At 36.9% G+C, this 18,343-nt stretch overlaps 1 protein-coding gene across 1 annotated transcript in view; it reads right to left on the bottom strand.

The window, feature by feature from the left end:
- The window catches only part of CDK5RAP2 (CDK5 regulatory subunit associated protein 2), an 81,040-nt gene that overhangs the window by 54,914 nt on the left and 7,783 nt on the right, over positions 1–18,343 (bottom strand). Inside the window, 10 exon segments of the mRNA XM_083806867.1 lie at positions 738–905; positions 6,233–6,451; positions 8,149–8,241; positions 8,852–8,971; positions 9,403–9,456; positions 10,944–11,106; positions 13,166–13,317; positions 15,727–15,850; positions 16,936–17,012; positions 17,739–17,849. Coding sequence (XP_083662993.1) covers positions 738–905; positions 6,233–6,451; positions 8,149–8,241; positions 8,852–8,971; positions 9,403–9,456; positions 10,944–11,106; positions 13,166–13,317; positions 15,727–15,850; positions 16,936–17,012; positions 17,739–17,849 — 1,281 coding nt within the window.

Raw genomic sequence — 18,343 nt, forward strand, 5'->3', positions numbered from 1 at the left:
ACAAATCTCACAAAAGAGGAGCTCAATATACCAAAACCAAAAAAAAAAAACCAAAAAAAAACCAAGACCAAACAAAAGCTTTGGGCAACTATCCAATCATTTAAATATTAAAAAAGAAAAAAAAAATCTGATTATGTATGAAAACTTAGCAGTATTTATGCATTAAGTCAAGGAATGCACTTTGGTCTCCATGTACAGAGCAACTTCAACTATTTGTCTTTGCTTTGCTGGTTGAATACCACCAGTACTTTTCAGCATTGTACCTCCAGCTGCAAAATGTTTGAGCAAGGGTTCTTTAAAGATTCAGACAGGTGCCTTCTCACAAGCCTTGTTTTGAACATGCTCATTTTCATTAAAATAAAAAAAAAGAGAAGGAGAAAATATTTCACTGTCTATGTCTATTCCTCAACTTCTAGTTTCTGCACAACAAACTGTAAATCACAGGCACTTCAGAGCTTTTAAAGTACCCTAACACATCAGTGAAAAATCTACATAAGTATTAGTAAAGCTTTTTTCTCCCCTTAGTACAAGTGCTTAATAAAACCTTAACAAAAAATCTTTTTAACGCCACAGATATCTAAAATTAGGTCTGTTCTGCAAATACAGTATTATAAGAAGTGAGGGATTACCATCAAAATCAATGGTAATACCAAATACAAATGGGATTTTGTAATCATTCCTCATGCAAAATCAAATTATAACTTTTCATTTTTTAATTTCAACTCAAGTCTACCTACCTGAAGCAATAGATCCTTTTGATTGACATTGTCTGTTAGCCGCTTGATAACTAGTTCTTGGCTCTGCAACTTCTGATTGCTTTCACTCAAAAGAATATTGTAATGTTCAACTGCTTTTTCTTTCTCAGTCATTTCACCGTGTAATTTCTCTAGTTGATTTCTTAGGTCCTACAAAAAATGAAACTGAATAATTAGCAAATCAACTTTAAAAATGTTTAAGATTGACAAGCCACATTAATAGCTTAACTTTCCATTAGTTTAGATTACACATATCACCAAATAGTCTGGAGAATGTATTTAAGCCAGTATCTTTCTCTTAGTATCAGTGATTATAACTAAAGAAAACTTTTAGATAAGGTGTCAGTATTGCTTTCTAAAAATCTAAACTGTTATTGTTCACATGATTTTCATAAAGAATGACTGGACTCCAAGGCTGTTAGAAATAATCATGCTGCCACTGTCCAAACAAACACTAACTTCTGAGTCAGTTTCATCCACTGCTAGAAATAGGAAAAAATGGTTTGTCATTTGTTCTTCTCCTTTCCTGGAGCTTCAGGATTAGGTAACTAAGACATGGAAATGACACAACTATCAGTAAACACTCGCTTATTGTCCATTTTACTTTGAAAAGACAGAAGTCTCTTTCAATAACCTGATTCAGTAGCAAGTCCAAAGGACCCTGGTATCTGTTTAGATCAACATGGACTACTGTGATGTAAAAAGCAGCATCTCCTAATTTGCAAGTCACACACTTGATGGTGACCATAATTACAGTTTTCTCATCTATGTTCCTACAGACGCTCCTATTTCAATCGAAAAATTGCCATCTGAACTTTCGGTTCCCTTTTGTTCTTTACATTTTACTACTAACTGGGAAAATCACTGAATCAATGAAAATACAGATGAAATTATAAGTGTGTTATTAATAGCCAGTTTCCAGTTACAGAGTGGAAAAGTGCAGGAACACAGAGCAGTGGAAAAGCTAAACAAGGCTCTGATAACATTCTACCATTTCAGCTTCTCTCCCACTACCACCCTTTTTGTCAACTGTAACTTTTTTGCTGATCTGTTGGAAGTTTCAAACTGAAAAATACATAGCTTGTATATACACAAAGCTTCATTTTCTAAGTTTTTATTTTGCAAGATGATCTAGGACATTTACTGCAAGGACTGTGTGGAAAAAGGGAAGTAGAAACCTTTTACAAAGGTACTGTTGCTTAAAATTAAACAACTAAAACTTACAGAAGCCTTTGTAACATCTAAACTTCTCCTCAGACCCAAAGAATTGGGTAACACAGCCTACATCTTCAAATAAATGTTTTCCTTTTATTTCCAAAAAGGGCCCATTTGTGAGGTACCATAAGCCCTTTAAATAGTTTGCACATATGGTAGTCACCTATAAACTTTCCATTTACCTCCGCTGGGATTTAAAATTCAATAGCTGTTTCTTATTCTAAGTACAGGGAAATAGTACTAGTGACACTTTAATTGCATTCTCTTTACAAACTGTTTTATGTCCTTTTCTTGACTTAATTACCTTGCTTCATGCAGGTTCACATCAAATCTTTAACATCACTTTACTACTGCAGTGTTTTATTTCTGTTTATTTTGCACATTAAACACAAATTGTCATTTGCAATGCCTTTTGGTTTACTTGCTTAATCTTAGCTTCATTACCAGGAATCAGCTAAGACATCGCTAATAGCTCCCCCAAAAAACTCATCAAACGTTATTCAGTTTCAAAGAATGGGTAAGCTTATACCCTCGGTTCTGCAAATCAATAAAGGTATTTTTTCATGACCAAAAGAATACTTGTTTTCCAAAGAAAATGAAGAATTGCAGAACTAAGTCCAAATTTTGTGTGTATGTGCAAAGTGTCAAATATGCTTCTATTTCTATTAACTACTAACTAAAACCATAGACTGCAGCACAGAGCAATTCCTTTGGAAGTCGCGTAACATCTCATAACCACTGAGCCTTTTGGCTTCAAGCTATGGAACTCTTCGAGTGGGTCGCATCACATACAACACTTGAAGTGGAAGTAGAGGACTAACTGCAGCATTATGATTTTCATGATGCACTGCAAAGTTTACTCTTTTTTATTTTTGCATCATTTTTGTGCTATTGTATCACTACTAGGTAACCAAACTTCAAAAGAACACTCATGATCTGTACTGTAACTTCAATAACCAATACTCCATGGCTTCTCTTTATGAAAACCATAAACAGATTTACGAGAAGATGCAGGCATGCCCAGGTAGGAAGCATGCTGTTGCAATAACAGTACTACACTCCTTATGACCTAGTCTCAGCGTATAACACTTGTCAGATACAGACACCAAGATTCTGCCTTTAAAACAGCACAAATATTATGGCTAGGTTTAGGGAAAGAGCTGGACTGACAACACATGCTATTGCAGAAAACAGGAAAAGAAAAGCCTGCGAGAGACTTGTAGTTCGAGTTCATCTCCACTAATTCTGCCCACAAAGTTCCCTTAAATCCTTCCCAAACAAGTCAGAGTTGAGACTGAAAGTTAGTTTCTTTGCATAACACAGAATTCCGTAACGCACAAAACTATCCATCACTATAGCAGCCTGCTTGAACTCATTGACCACTCAAATTGTCTGGGAGAAAATCTATTGGTTTCTATACATCGAGCTGCAAGGATAATAGAGTACCTATGGTTCTCAGAGCATAAACCTCGCTATTCCTTCTGCCAACCTTTTTCCCCGAGAGACTTTTCTATGATTAATGAGAGTTGAACTAAGAAAAATGAACGCGAAGCAGTATAACGTCAAAGACTGGAGCGGATGCCTCCCCCTCCTTGTCAGATGGGAAACAGGTTGGTGAATCATTAAGTCATGAGGCTCCAAAACCTCCCTCTCAGGCTGAGCTGCAAGTAGGAAGACTAGGTAATAAAGTCTGCCTAATGAGTTACTCTGCATTTTCCCCCAATCAAACGATCAACTATGAACAACAAATAAATATACTCTAATTTTCTGCATTTAGATCTGGAGAGAGAACAGTTTTGTGTTTAAATGATCTGAGTTTGAACCAAACTCTTCAAGCAAGAAATACTGAGCTGTTACAGACACAGCAACATGGCCAAGGAAAGCGGCATTAAGGGTGTGTTGATGTTTATTGCTCATCAGTTGTGAGAATGTATGCCCAAAGGTTATTTCAGAGAGCTTAAAATGACACTGAACTACTGCCTAAGAGCAGCTCTTGGAAAGCACTGACCTGAAAGTTTTTGCTTTTGAAGTTGACTCAGTAAAAAGGCAGGGCACTTAGCCACCCTTAGGCACGGAGAGCACTCAAGAACATGTGTTGCTGCAAAAGGCTCCTGCTACTGAGCAGTAGTTTGGTCCGATTTGGATGATCAGGTCACATTTAGCAGTCTTAATTAACTTAGTTTAACCTTCTTCCATCCAAGGACAGTAATGACTAATCACCTCCAGGCAAACTGGCTTACAACAGGGCAGAAGTACCTCTTCTGGCTCTCTAAGGTTTTGTGTGCGCTCGTTTATATCGATATATGCAAAAAAAATGAGATTACCCCAACAACAGTATAGGAAAGGTCTTTGAAACCTTTCCTGGGAGTAAGGGAAGAGTTAAGACAGCAGTTCATTACAGATGTCAATGGCAATTTCTACAGTTTAGACACACCTGTGCTAGCTTCATCCTAACAGAGTAGAAACACTGATAAGTAGGTATCTCAGAGAATAAGCAGAATAGGATTTTTAGGGCTGTCTCATAAGAATTTTGCATCAGATGACTAAAGTGGTTTTCTATTTGTCAAAGAGCAAAATATCACAGCATATTTTTTTTCGCCCACATATCTACTACTTAATGGGCAACATTTCACAGGCAGGGTTGCTATATCTAAATGTACTAGCAACTCTGAAATTGAAACAGCCGTTCTGCAAGGAATAGGAAACAGGTGAGGGATATAATTTTTAAAAGACTGCTCATCTTTTGGCAGGAATGCTTTTCCCCAAGGAACTAGTCATTTACATGAAAAACTTGGACATAATGGAGTCAAATAGGCTTCTGTAATACAAGCAACTTTGAATCCCCTGGCAAATCCCTTCTCAGTCCTATTTTTCCTGCCTTTCCTATAAAGATTTATATTCTAGCTCCCCTGAAAGATGAAAAAAGGCTCTGAATGGAGAAGACAGTTAAAGATAAAATACTTTAAATCAATAAAATATGTTCTTTGTGGCTGTTTTACTGACAGGAGCTATCTGTTCTTTCTCCCCTTAACCTCAACACCCAGAAGAAATTTCAAAGCACAGCAAAGATAGAGACTGTGTGACGGCAGCCTAACCACAGTTGACAATCAGCGAAAACGGTAAGTTAAATAACCGCAGGGGGAAGGTAGGGGAGGAAGGGACCTTATTTGTTTGTAGGTAAAGAGACCCCTCTACTGGTTTTATGTAATATTGCAGTGCAGCAATTTCCATGTCTACATGCTTTATTTCGTGAGGTGCTTATTTAATAAATAGAGCAAAATATTAAGTGAAGAAATACAACCTCATTTCATCTTTTATGTTATTAAATATAGCAAGAGGCTAATCCCTAAGTGAAGAGCACCAGCCTGTGCAACTGGGCAGGAGTCTACTCATTATGCAGATGCTGCCCTAAGAGAAGCAACGGTAAGACTTAAGAAAAATCCATATGACAAGACATACAGGTGAGAAGTACATTATGTCAAGCACTCAGCAGAAAGCGCATCCTTTGAAGAAAGGATAAGAACAAGAAACCTGATCCTTCACTTTGTTGAATGAGCTGTGCATGTTAGAAGCAGAAGAGCTCAGACAGACATTTACACTAAGGTTAAAAAAATAACAAGAATAGGAGGCAAAATAAATAAACATAATAAATAATAATAATATAAAAAACTTTTTTTTTTCAGCAAATTGTGATTGACTAATCCTGTGCTTTTGGGGATTTTACAAGCAAAAATTGACGCTAGTATACAGCCTTTACAGTGACCAAGCTATGTTAGCAAAATGCAAGATGAAGTTTGGCGTAAGGTCACAACTGGCTTACTCCTGCATTGTCTTAGAACTTAAAGTGCACTACTTTAACTCTTTTAAGACAACATATAGACATGTAATACAGCAAATACAGCAGAAATAAGACATTGTCATTCATGTTCTGACTACCATCAAGAATTAGAAACCAATAGTTAACATTTACCACTTATAAAAGTTAATCATTTTATCTAGGACTTAGCTAAGGCTACCAAAATGAGATTTGTTATAAAAAATATTTTTCTGTGCAGATTAAGTGCCAGAATTTTCCTCAAACTGCTTGGCCACATTCTTTTGAACACTGACTTCAGGCAAACGCATTTGTCTTTCAAGAAAGCTTTCAAGTTAAAAATTTAACTTTCAAGTTAAAAATTTAAATTTGTTAGAAAAGGACATGCTAGTAACATACAAAAACAATATTTTTAAACTTTATCAAATATAGGAAAAGTGATAATAACATTAATAGTTTTGTCACTTCTGCTCTTTTGTAGTTGTGCTTCATCCAGCTCTTTCTCCATTTTCTCTCTTTCTAAATTCAAATCATTTAGCTCTTGATCGGTCCTTTTAATCCTCCTTTGTAGTTTACGGTTCTCGGCATCCTTTGTAACGTTTTCTGAACGCAGCTCTGCTAAGAGGGTCTCTTTTTCTATCAAGAGAGCTTGATAATCCTCAGCACCCTGAAACATAAAAGCAGCATTCAAAGTCTGTAAGGGTAATCTGTAGAACCTAGAAGTCTTCACTTCTGTTGCTTCCACCACACACACGATCCTTCTAGCACACCAAACTTATGGTAAAAAAGTGAAATGACAGTTACCTGAACAAGGCAAATGTTACACTGAACATTTTCTTGAGTATCTGATGTTACAAGCGACAATCCAGCATAAGACAGTGTTAGAGATAATTGAGAATTAGATAAAGGTTGATCTGCAAAGGAGCCCATAAGGCAAATGAGACCATATTGTTATTGGTTCCCAAAGCTCCCATTAGATGAAGCTGTCTACTTTTGGGTCAAAGTGAATGCAGACTAGGTCAAGTAGTTACCAAGTCATAAACATATTTAGTATATGAAATAGCAAGTGTGATTTCTGTTCTTCCCTATCACATACTGTTATAACTGGTCTCGTTGAAGTTCACAACACAGGTGACAGGGGTAGAAGGCTACGCAGCATGATCTCTCACAGAAAGCTGCCTTCAACTCAGGTTTGCAGCTAAGTAGCAGAGTAATGAGGAGAAAGGCTTGCATAGTTTGTGAGAGAGCAATATGGATTTTGTAGACAGGAAGAATTAGTTGCATATTTTTAAACCTAGAACTCCTAAAAAATAATCAAACTCAAAAATAAAAGGGTTAAAATTAGAGTAATACTTCAAAACACTGGACTTCTGTGGTATTAAGTAGCAAACATAGGCTATAGGTTCACACACACGGGCCAAAATGACTTGAAGATGACACAGGATATCCTTTTTACCATACAGCACACAAATTTGGGCTTAAGTCAAATAAGTAGCTTTTGAAGAAATGGAGGTGGTCTGGATACTAAATGCTACTATTCCAGTCGGACTGAAATCAAAAAACTATACAGTCACAAAGCTGCAGCAGAGTGTAGCATGGAAGCACGCATATGGAACTTCTTCCATTCCTGCTGAGGTAAGAAACCAAGCGGGTGAACAATCATCATAATGAAAGTGTCATTATTGCCATTAATCAGTACTAATTACTGAAAGTTCCAACTCCACCTTTTACTAGACTTCATTTTGAAATGAGTTGGTAAATATTATGCGGTCTATTTTAAAATCAAACTTCTTTCTCCCATCTTACATACTAAGACCTTAAAAATGCATAATTATTATGATAAAGTTCTCTTCTTTGCACACACAAAAGCATTACTAAATCACATTTTCACAACACTCCACTATTTTATAGATAGTGGTTTCATATTCATTATATGAAGAAATACAAGTCTCTCATACCTAGTTCAATTCTGCTCATGCGGAAGAGGGTGCTGTTACCATACTTTTGAAGAACCACCAAAACATTCTTAAGTCAATAAAGAAAACTCAGTATCATCTCAACTCCACAAGTATGTCTTTTTTTTTTCCCCTTCACTTACTTTTAGACATTTCTCCCTCCCTTCTCAGTTGTTACAGAAGAAAAAACAAGATAAGAAATCGGACATTTTAAGACTCAACCACTTAGCAGAAATGTTTTGGGGAAACTTGTTTCATAAGAAAATTAAGCATTATTAAGCATTCAAAAAAGTACTTTAAACTACTCTCCATTCCTTTACCTTCAAATGTACAAAGCTATATCTACTGTATGGTATTATGGAAAAGGGAGCTGCAGGGAAGAAAAAAACATTAACTGCTTGCTTCTTACCTTGAATTTTTGCATGTGTGCTTTGTGAGTTGCCTCTCTTGCCTTAGTCAGTGAAGCATTTAGATCTTCAATTTCAAAACCAAGTTCCTCATTCTTTAAGTAAAGTAAAATGAACACTATGTAGAAAGTTATTTCCAAGGGATGGTGATTCAGTAATAGCTATCCCACCATCTCATTATCCATCCATCCAACTACACAAAACAAATACTTTTAAGAACAAAAACATCAAATACATCATAATAAATCTCACATAAAGAAACTTGGCTTATACAACACTCACTAGACTACCTATCACTCAAGTTAAACATTTTCCACTCTTCCATAAAATCCAAATTTCATCTGACATTGACCTACTATTTTACCTTTCTTTGACAGCTCCACTTACTCAACAACAAAAAAATACTTCTCAGACCTTTTAAGTGGTGCTCAGAGCTGATAAAAAGCAGTGTGCAACTGAAAACATTTTTCCTAAGTTCTTAAGGGACAACGAATCAGTTAAGTATCTTCCCCAACCCCTCCAGTCAAAGACACAAAACTCCAGGTAACAAAACAGAAGTGCTTTAAGACATGACAGCAGCAATTTAGGACCTACTAGAAGCTTCCTAAAGAGTTACAAGTGAGATCAAACAATCCCCGTGACACAAACATGCACACCCATGCCAGTGATAGTTCAACAAAACCAGCAAGATAGCAGACGTCATACCTCTTTTTCCTTTGCTTTTAATGCAACAGTTAGCCCTTGAATGGTTTTATCCCTTTTCAAACCATTCTTCTTTTCAACAGCAAGCTCGTTTTCTCTCTCTTGCAGTTCTTCTTGAAGAGACTAAATTAGATTATGTCAAACTTGCATTAACTTTCTACTACGACATATTGTAACTGCACATTAAGAAGTACATTCTCTCAGAGTTCTTATATCTTATTACCCAAATTACTTGTATTAAATATAGTCCCAAATGCAAGTCATCGTCTTAAAGATATGCCTGGAATACAGTAAAAGAAGCCAGATCTCATGCGCTGGCCACGAGTATCAACCATACAGCTTCAGTATTTGATAAGCATGCCTATCAACTTACTGAAAATTGCTTCAAAAAACGGGATTCTTCCTGTCATCTACCTTTAAAAAATAAAGTTACCAAAGTACCTGCTTTGCTTCTTTTCAAGTCAAGGCCTCTCTGTATCTATGAATGCATAACAGAAGAAATCCCAACATGCATTTTAAGTGGCCAAAAATACAGAAATAAGACTAGGACTTACCTGGATTTTTTTTTCAAAGGAATTTCTCTCATTTTTAAGCTCCATTCTAATGGCCTATAAGAACAAAACAGTTGCTATGTTCAAGTAAATTGACTCTAAACACAAATGCAACCCATTAAGCACTAAAATGAAACTTTAAAACTATAAGGAACAAGCTTCATATACACCTCAGAACTGTACGACATTCAACATTTTGGCATGAATATCTTGTATCAGGTGCTTCCTGAAAGTCTGCTGGGGCACAGTATGAAGTGCCATTCAATGAGACAGGACAACTCAGCTTTACAAGTTAACAAAAACACGTTTTTATGCATTATTTTTATACGACTTATCTATGTCAGAAGGATGCTTTTATCATGGAAGATGTTACTTAGGACTTTTCCTTGGGGAAGTTAGGTTTGGGGTTTTTTTGTTGTTGTTTGGTTGGTTTGGTTTTGTTTTTAGGGAGTAATCATATGAAGAAATGGAGTTGTGCAGATATATTCTGATTTCTCTCTTCAGTACTGTACCCCAAAAGGATAATACGGTCTCTCTACCTCCTTTGAAATGATTAAAGATGACCTTTTTTTCACCTTGACACAAATATTTTTGTGAACCTAGGGTAGGTTTTCCTGACAAGTTGATTTAGATGTAATAAGACCCATACCTCAAGCTTTTAATTCAACTAATCAGACAAGGACAATCAGTTCATGACTAAACTATTTGTCCTTCTGTTTATTCTTGACAGAAACAACAAAAAGTGTTTTGGTACTTGAGAATGGATCATTCTCAAGTCTCAAAACCTATGGATAAAAATTTCTCAGAAGCCTGATGGCCTCCATGCTTTCTTTCTTACTTCTACCAGTTTTCCCTTGTTTGCCTTTTTTTTTTTTCCCATTGGTTGTGGAAAAAAAAATAAGCCTGAAGACCTGTTTCTACCTTTCAGCTGCAGGATATCTGTCTTCCTCTTTAAGAGGAGTGAAATAAACCACTGACTCTTGGAATTTCTGTAAGCTAAAGGCTATGCTTTCACTTTATTTCACGAGATTTTTTTAAACACTTACTTCCCTTAACAAAGCTTTTTCTCTAGACCTCAACAGTGGAAAAACTCTTTAAAAACAAATTCTCAAGTCACATTCTTAACTTCTATAATTGTAAATTATAATACAGTTATATATACACTGTAAGACGTCATCTATCAACAGATCTATTAACATTTAGCTTTTGTATACACACCCCCCATACATGTATACACACTCATTTCTGTAAAGCAATTGCACAGTACCTGTAATAAAACACAGGTATAAAATCTGCAGGAAATGATCTCTCATTGAAAGAACAGTAAGCATGGATAATAAGGATGAATATTGACTGCCAAACCACAATATAAACAATGAATGTTTAGGGGATGGAGAAGAGCAGAATGGAATAACTGTGGAGAAGAATTTTTTTTTTTAAATGACTTGTTACTCACACACCATCATGCACAAGACCTTTTAGACCTTCAAAATCCTAGACCACATGAGACTTACAATATATAACTGTTCCGTCAGTTTCCTCACCTCTATCTCACTATCTTTTTCTTGCCTCAAAGCAATGGTAAGTTCTCTGATTTTTTCTGCTGATAAGTTCCCATCACAAGATCCACTCTGAGACTTTTCCTCTTCAAGGTGTTGAATTATAGCTTCTTTACTTTTCAAAGACAGATTCAGTTGCTCTATAAGTCTAAAATTATAAAATTTTTAATATTAATCTTGCATTCTACCACCAACTCTCCAGTCATTGCAGTAGATCTCACAGACAGCTCTCCTAGGTGAAAACTCCAGACAACACTCGTAAAATTTAAGGGAGTATTTTCACAACCCCTTCTTCCTCTAGAGAAGCCAGAAAAGGTCACATCACTTTAAAGCAAGCAAGAAACAGGTTTGAGCTATCTGCAAAGCACTCTATTTTGTTTTCCTCCAGTACCATTTTAAATGTGAACACTTAAGCTTCAATATTTTAGTTACATTGTCCTTTATGATACACAAAAAGCTTACCAATACATTCCACTTCCTAATGCACAGAGCTCTGTATCCTTACACGCCATCATGAAGCATCCCTCAAGTACCTACTTTCACGTGTATTTGTGGCTAAAGCTGCTTCTAGTTTCACAAACCCCCCCAAAAATAGTGAGATCATTGATACCACCTTTGGTCAAATATGTGTCTCGACACCTCCGGTCTTTCAACGGATAAGAACAATGCTTCAGTTTTCAGACAGATATAGGGTTATACCTGAGAACTTCCTGGCATAAGCTGCCAGCTGTGATTCTCATAGTATTTTGTAACCTAGATGGCAAAGCATCTTTAAATACAATGGGAGTTACAGATATGCTACTGCCAGACAAGCTTAAAGAGCTACACATTAATGTGTGGTTCAGTTCAAGGAGTCAAATATCTTCTTCCATCAGCACTGTTTTTCTAGTCCTGCAAATACTTACACCGATCTATTGGCATGTAATTATAGAAGATCCTGCCAACACTGAATCACCAAAAAAAAGTTCCTTACTCCACACAGTCTTCACTTTAGTGATTCAGGACTGACAATTTCTTTCCACACTTCAAGCGCTGTTTTCTCACAAGCTCCAGAGCTGGCAACTAAGGTACATCTGAGAGGGACTGCTTTCATAATGCACTCCTTCCCAACTCAAGTCACTCAGGGGAGCAACCGCGTTCACGCAGAGGTCTAACAGATTGAAAGAGGAAGACAGGAAAGATAAAGGGGAAGGGAGGGAGATGGCCTGGCAGCCAGGTTATAATTACTGTGGTGTCACTCAAGGTGCAGTAGCAGAACCTATTAGAACAACTTCATAATTTTATGATACTGTAGAGTTCAGATTTGCAGTTTTCAATCTGTATGCTTTTACAAAAGCTGTCTGGAAAATTCAGCAAACCTTGCTTTGGTCCTACTGTAATATAAAACCGATGAAATGAAAGCCTCAGGCCAACATAACTTTCCATTACCAGGATAGTCCCATTACGCAGTGACTCAGCGCAGTTAACTGCAGGGTTCAGTCACACAAGGACAGAAAAGGATACTCTGAAGTATTACGAGTCATAACAATCTTCTCATCTCTAACCCAGACTCGTGCACCCAAGTTAACCAATGCTTACTAGGTTAACCAGATGTGTATTTCACCCTACATGTATTTGAATATTAAAAGAAAATCAATTCTCTAAAGCGTTGAGATCTAACTGTACACATTCTCCCCACCTAAGGTTATTGAACAACTCAAGCACCCTTTCAGCTACCTGCCAAACAAAGCAAAACCAGTGCTTAGCAAAGAACAATCAAAACTGTGAAGCTCAAACGTTATTTCTCTTTTCCCATTTGATTTCCCAACCTCAACAAACACACCACTGGGACTGAAGAGCATGTAAACACCATGAAAGCAGCAAGCGAACACAACTGGAAGAGTTGATCTCTATTCAGCAACAGCTCAAGCAAGAAGCAGAAGGTAAGTCAGCAAAGCTGCAAAGAAGCTTTAAAGCGGGACATGCTCATGTCACATGCATGCCAATTCTTTTACACTTTCAGACAGCTTTTAAAGATGATTTTGCTATCACGAAGTATGTGAACTGGTTGCTGTGTTCATTTACTAGCTGATTAGATATCCAGTAACACTCAATCATGCATCTGAGGGTAGAAACAAATCATTAAAACCTGTATCCACGTTGACTCTTCACATTTCACGAGTAAAAAATTTCCACTGGTTAGAAATATCACCAGCAAGAAGTCTGACCTGTCTTTGTCAGCTCCTGCAATCATATGAAGATCCTTTGCAGGGGCATTTGGAATTGAAGAAAGTTTCTGCTCAGCAGCCATTCTTAGAGCTTTCTCCTTCTCTGTCATCACAATGGCTTTTTCTGCCTCTTCTTGGGCAGCTTTAAGATTCTGTAATTAAAACAAACAATTCTGTTGTCTACAAGAACAAAATGCTCACAAAATTTTTCATATATTGAAGTTTGTTCTACCAAACAAGCTGGAATGTTTAAATCAACAACTTCTAATTATTTTAAGCACTTTGCCAACATTTCTGAACTTTTCATGACTGCACTTTCAAGATTAATCCATTTTCTGTGGTACATAAAGAGAAGTTTGTTTCAAAGTAGTAAATCAAATTTCCTAGCCGAAAACAGAACAGGGAACAAGAGTACCTCTGCATTATGGCTTTAGAATTTAGCTCTTAGAATTTGCTTTAATATAATTTGGCTTTATCCTACTTTCCTCCTGCTATCACAACTAACAGTTAGACTTCTAAATAGTTAGACTTAAATTAAAGAGGTTAAAAAATTTGTTGTTTTTTTTTTTTTCCTCCATTCAGAGATGAAATTAATATTCACAGGCTCACTGTAGCTAATTGGAACTGTTAAAGATCATTTATAATATCTTACAAGAACTGATAAGTTTGAACCAGATTTTCTTCTCTTGAACAGCAATGGAAACAGAGGTAACACCTAGATATTCCACTCAGCTTCTTCTAGTGACCCACTGAGATGGGGAACAAACAAAAAAGCAAAGCCAACCTGACATAAACACATAAAATGTGTTTCAGATCTTCATTATTCTGTTGCAAGCTTCCCTGCTGTGCTCACTGAATTTTGCTTTCTATAATCTAAAAGCCTCCATATAGTCTAATGAGTAATCCCCCCTCTCCCCTTCAAGCCTATACTAAAAAGCATTTCTCTTGGGGAAAGGGGATGAAGAACAAGCCCTTCACCGCCAGAATTCACTACTCCCTCCCTCTCCTGAAGAGCTGTTCTGCCAGTATTCATCTTTCAATTAAAAACTCCAAAGGAAATTCATCTTTGTTAGCGTTACCTGGATCTGTGTAATTATACAGCATGACATAAACACGTGACTAATACTGCCCTGCAGTACTTACATCCACAAACAAAAAATTAACATCAACAGTACCTTCAGACTACGGAAAGTACTATAGCATCATGAGATAAGATATTTGCTACTTTACCTGTCAGATGTGGGAAACACCAGTCTGACAGGCTGGTTTTGCTACAGAATACGTAATGTGGGGTCTTTTCTACCTATCTGATAGCACAGAGAATGCTTTGAGAAACCCCAATTCCACTAAAGAAAAGGCCATGGAGATTCCCCTCTATCCCAGCTCTGAAGGATCTCCCTGCTTTATGAATATTGCAAAATCACCCCGATAAAAAATACCATCATGACATGCTACCAGTAGCTTCCATGACCAACTCATTCTTTAGGGACTGGAAAGCAAAAATTGGAATATAAACCCCATCCTTCTGCTATTTCTATTTACTTACAAAAGGGCACCAGAATTCTGTTCTCTCACAAGCACAGGTACGTACCCATGATTGTTTTGCATCATTCACTGTACGCACTTATCTGTTGGTAAGGGATTTTGTATCTACAGAACTTACAGAAATATTTCTAGTACAGGCCATTCAACACCAAGTTTGTTCTTTTACAAGAAACAGAACTCCCTTGCTTCTGAGGAAGCATGTTATCCATACAGAGAAATGGTGCCTGTACACTACAAAAATCAGGAAAATGTGAAAACAACTCCCCTGTTATGATAGATCTGCAATAAATACAAGGATAAACAACCACAGATAGCCAGGAATTCCAAAATACATTGTTAAAAAAAAAAACACCCTCTGGAACAAGAAAAGGTTACGCAAAATGGTGATCTAGTGACAGCAGAAGCCAGTAACTTTTGGCAGATCACCAACAAAGGATCACAAGACAAGCAGGAACAAGGCAGGGAAGTTTTCACTAGTTCATTTACAGAGGAACTGCCATAAGTAGGCACATGAATGGAGATATAGAAAAGCAACAGAATCTCGAATTTATACTGGTAAACTAAGTTCCCATATGAAAGATGATATGAAAATGACAGGAACCCTTACAGAGTAGTTGCAGCTATTTATGAAGCTGAGACCTTATCAGAAGATGTGTTCAAAATGCAACCCATCTTCTTCTAAAGTGAGCGCAGTTCTGAAAATGAAGCTGCCCCACTGAAATTCAAGATTTAAAGAAGAGTTGAACATATCTGAAGAGCACCAACAGGTAGGAATTTCCTGAAGAACTGCTTTCCTCCAATTTCATGTTTCAACAAGAGCAGCTACCACCACCTTCCCTTTCGTTGCTCTCCCCCTTCGTATTTTTTCCTCCCCCTTCCCCTGGATTTGTACTGGCTGTTTTTCCAGGAAAGCTGAAAAAACTTTGAAAATACAAGCAGATCACAGTGTCAAACCTCAGACAACAGTACAAAGAACGTACAGATTTCTAACTATTCATTCAGTTTCGGGCACTCACCTCTTCCAGAAGGTTTATTCTGCCAGTCAGGATTTCCTCCATTTCTTGTAACTTCTTTTGTGCCTCCTCTTTCACACGCTGTATTTCAGCATCACCACCCTGGGCCAGGCTTTCAACTGCCTTACTGAAAGACCATAATATAGATTGAAATCCCACTGCCTATCAGAGTAGAAAACATTTAAAGTGCAAGCAGCTGATGGATTATGTAGAAGCAAGTTTCTTCCACTTTATCTGTACCTGCTTGTCACTTTAAGATTAAATACAAACGTCTACATGTTATATAGCAATTTTGGTGGTATAGTCTCTGCTTGATGTAAAGCAATCAGAGTTCCATGCAAGCCTTGTCACAATGAATAAGCATGCAATGAAAGTGTTACTATTTCCTTCATATTTATAAAGCTTCCAAATACAGTATCAAGCCTTCAGTGGAGCTGTATTTGCTACAGAAAGCAGCACTGGAAGAAACTGAATATTTGTAGCTGCTGAGACCTCTCCAATTGCATTTTTAGTAATTGTTAATCCCTTGTTAGAGAACAGCTTGTGCTTCCTTACTAAAGGAAGAATGACCACTTGTTTATGACATCCCCCCTAAATCTTGCTTCCTATTATGAACTTGTGCAAGGTTACATTCAAAGCCCAGCAAAACCCTTTGGCAACTACTGGAGAGACCAAGCACAAATTAAACCTGTCCTCTGGATCAACCTGAAACTAGGTCTCTCTGAACCACTGAAACAGGCTAATTAGGAACAATTCAATGCCACATGAGGTAGGGCACAAAGGAACTTCCATTGAAACCAAGGCCTATGTAGCAGTCAGCAGCTCTATTTCATTGCCCACTTGGATTAGTTTTGAACCAGATATCTAGAAGGAAACAGTTTTACAGGCAATTGTCAGCCTTAGCTTAACTTCTACAATAGGAACGCTAACCCATCCTCAACTAGGGAGTTACATTTATTTATCTGAATAATAAGATTCTTTGTTCAACTCTATTTAATTTACACCTTTAGGGATAACTACAGCAACATCATTGTATGTATAAAAATTCACACATATAGCTCCAATAATGTGTGAAGCAATTTCTACATAAATTCCCCTAAAACACTCCTTTGGTATCATCTTATTCTTAAAGTATCAGGAAAAAGCATGCAAATAGAAACAAGATCTTGGAAGTCTTAACTAACAGACACTAGGAAATACACTGGTACTTACGAGGCCTTGATGAGCAGTTTCTCTCTCTCCTGCAGATCTCGCTTCAGACTTTCTATCTCAACTTTCAGCTCGATGTTCTAAAACATAAGAATTAAAGTAAAGTACATGCAGAAAGTTCAGAGGTCACCATACACAAAAATTAGTGGTACTGTATAGGTTACCTTTGTTATAATGGGGAGTGGTGCAAATCAGCCTGGGGGTTTCCAAGGCTTACAAGCCTGTTTTGTTTGTTTGTTTGTTTTTTCCTCCCCCCATATCTGTGAGCTACATTTTCCTTGTGATTTTCTTTTCCAATTATTGAGGTTTTTAATAATCTTAAAATTATTTAATTTTAGCCTAGGAAAACATTGTATAAAGAACTACTTGGCCCACAGGCTGAAATACTTTTTAAAACATTAGTATTTACAAGAAAGACACTGGTGTAGAAGAGCAGGACAGAAGACCAACTAGCAGTATTCAGTTGAAACCATGACCTAGCTAAACACCTATGCATTTAACTGCTATGACAACCATCAAGAGAGACTTCAGTCTCCATCCTATTACAGGAAAGAAACCTAATGCTATTGCATTACCAAAATTACTTCTTTTCCCTTGTAGACTGGGAGCAAAGTGCTTTTCACTTGTAAACCTGAAATAATGATGCCAGACGTACCACTAGACTCTAAGCTTTCTTCAAACTTTAAGAAAAAAAAGAAAAGAAAAAAGGACTTTTTTCTACAAACTCACATAAAGCAGGTAACTTTCCCATTAAACAATCTCTTCAAAAAGACATGTAATTCTATTAAAATACTTCAAACACATACAATTTTGTATATTTCTTCAGTGGGACCATCAAACTTCTGCTGCATTCGCATTTCCAGGAAGTATATACGAAGTTTCAGGTTGAAGTTCTCTTTTTTCAGATCAGTGATTTGCTGTGAAATAAGAAAATTGGCCAATTATATCATACATTTCAAACCAAGGAAAGCAAACAGCGAAAGCTACTATCATTTGGTTTTTTTACTCTCTGAGGCACTAGGCAATGCCATAGATCAGAATCCGACCAACTGGACAGTTAGATGTGCATGCATGTGCATACATATGCTCATTTTTAGCCCTGCAACAGTCTGAGACTAGCACTGAAATAACAACTATAAACCAGCATTGTTTAAAACACACACGTAATACCATGTTAGCATGCTGCTGCACAGTGCTTTTTAGAATATTCCTTCTTTAAGTACTAAAAGATCGTCCATCTTCACACAAAAAGAAACCAAGATCTTTTTAAATCGTTTTTAAATAAAAAAAAATATTAGGTATTTTTTCTTCATGTTCTATTTTATAGAAGATACTTTGAAACAGAAGTATTTCCTCAGCTAAAGCTTGGGATGGCAGCATTATTCCCGGGAGGAAAAGCCACAGGCACACA

Source organism: Anser anser, assembly GCF_964211835.1.
Source record: "Anser anser genome assembly, chromosome: 21".
Classification (NCBI taxonomy): Eukaryota; Metazoa; Chordata; class Aves; order Anseriformes; family Anatidae; genus Anser; species Anser anser.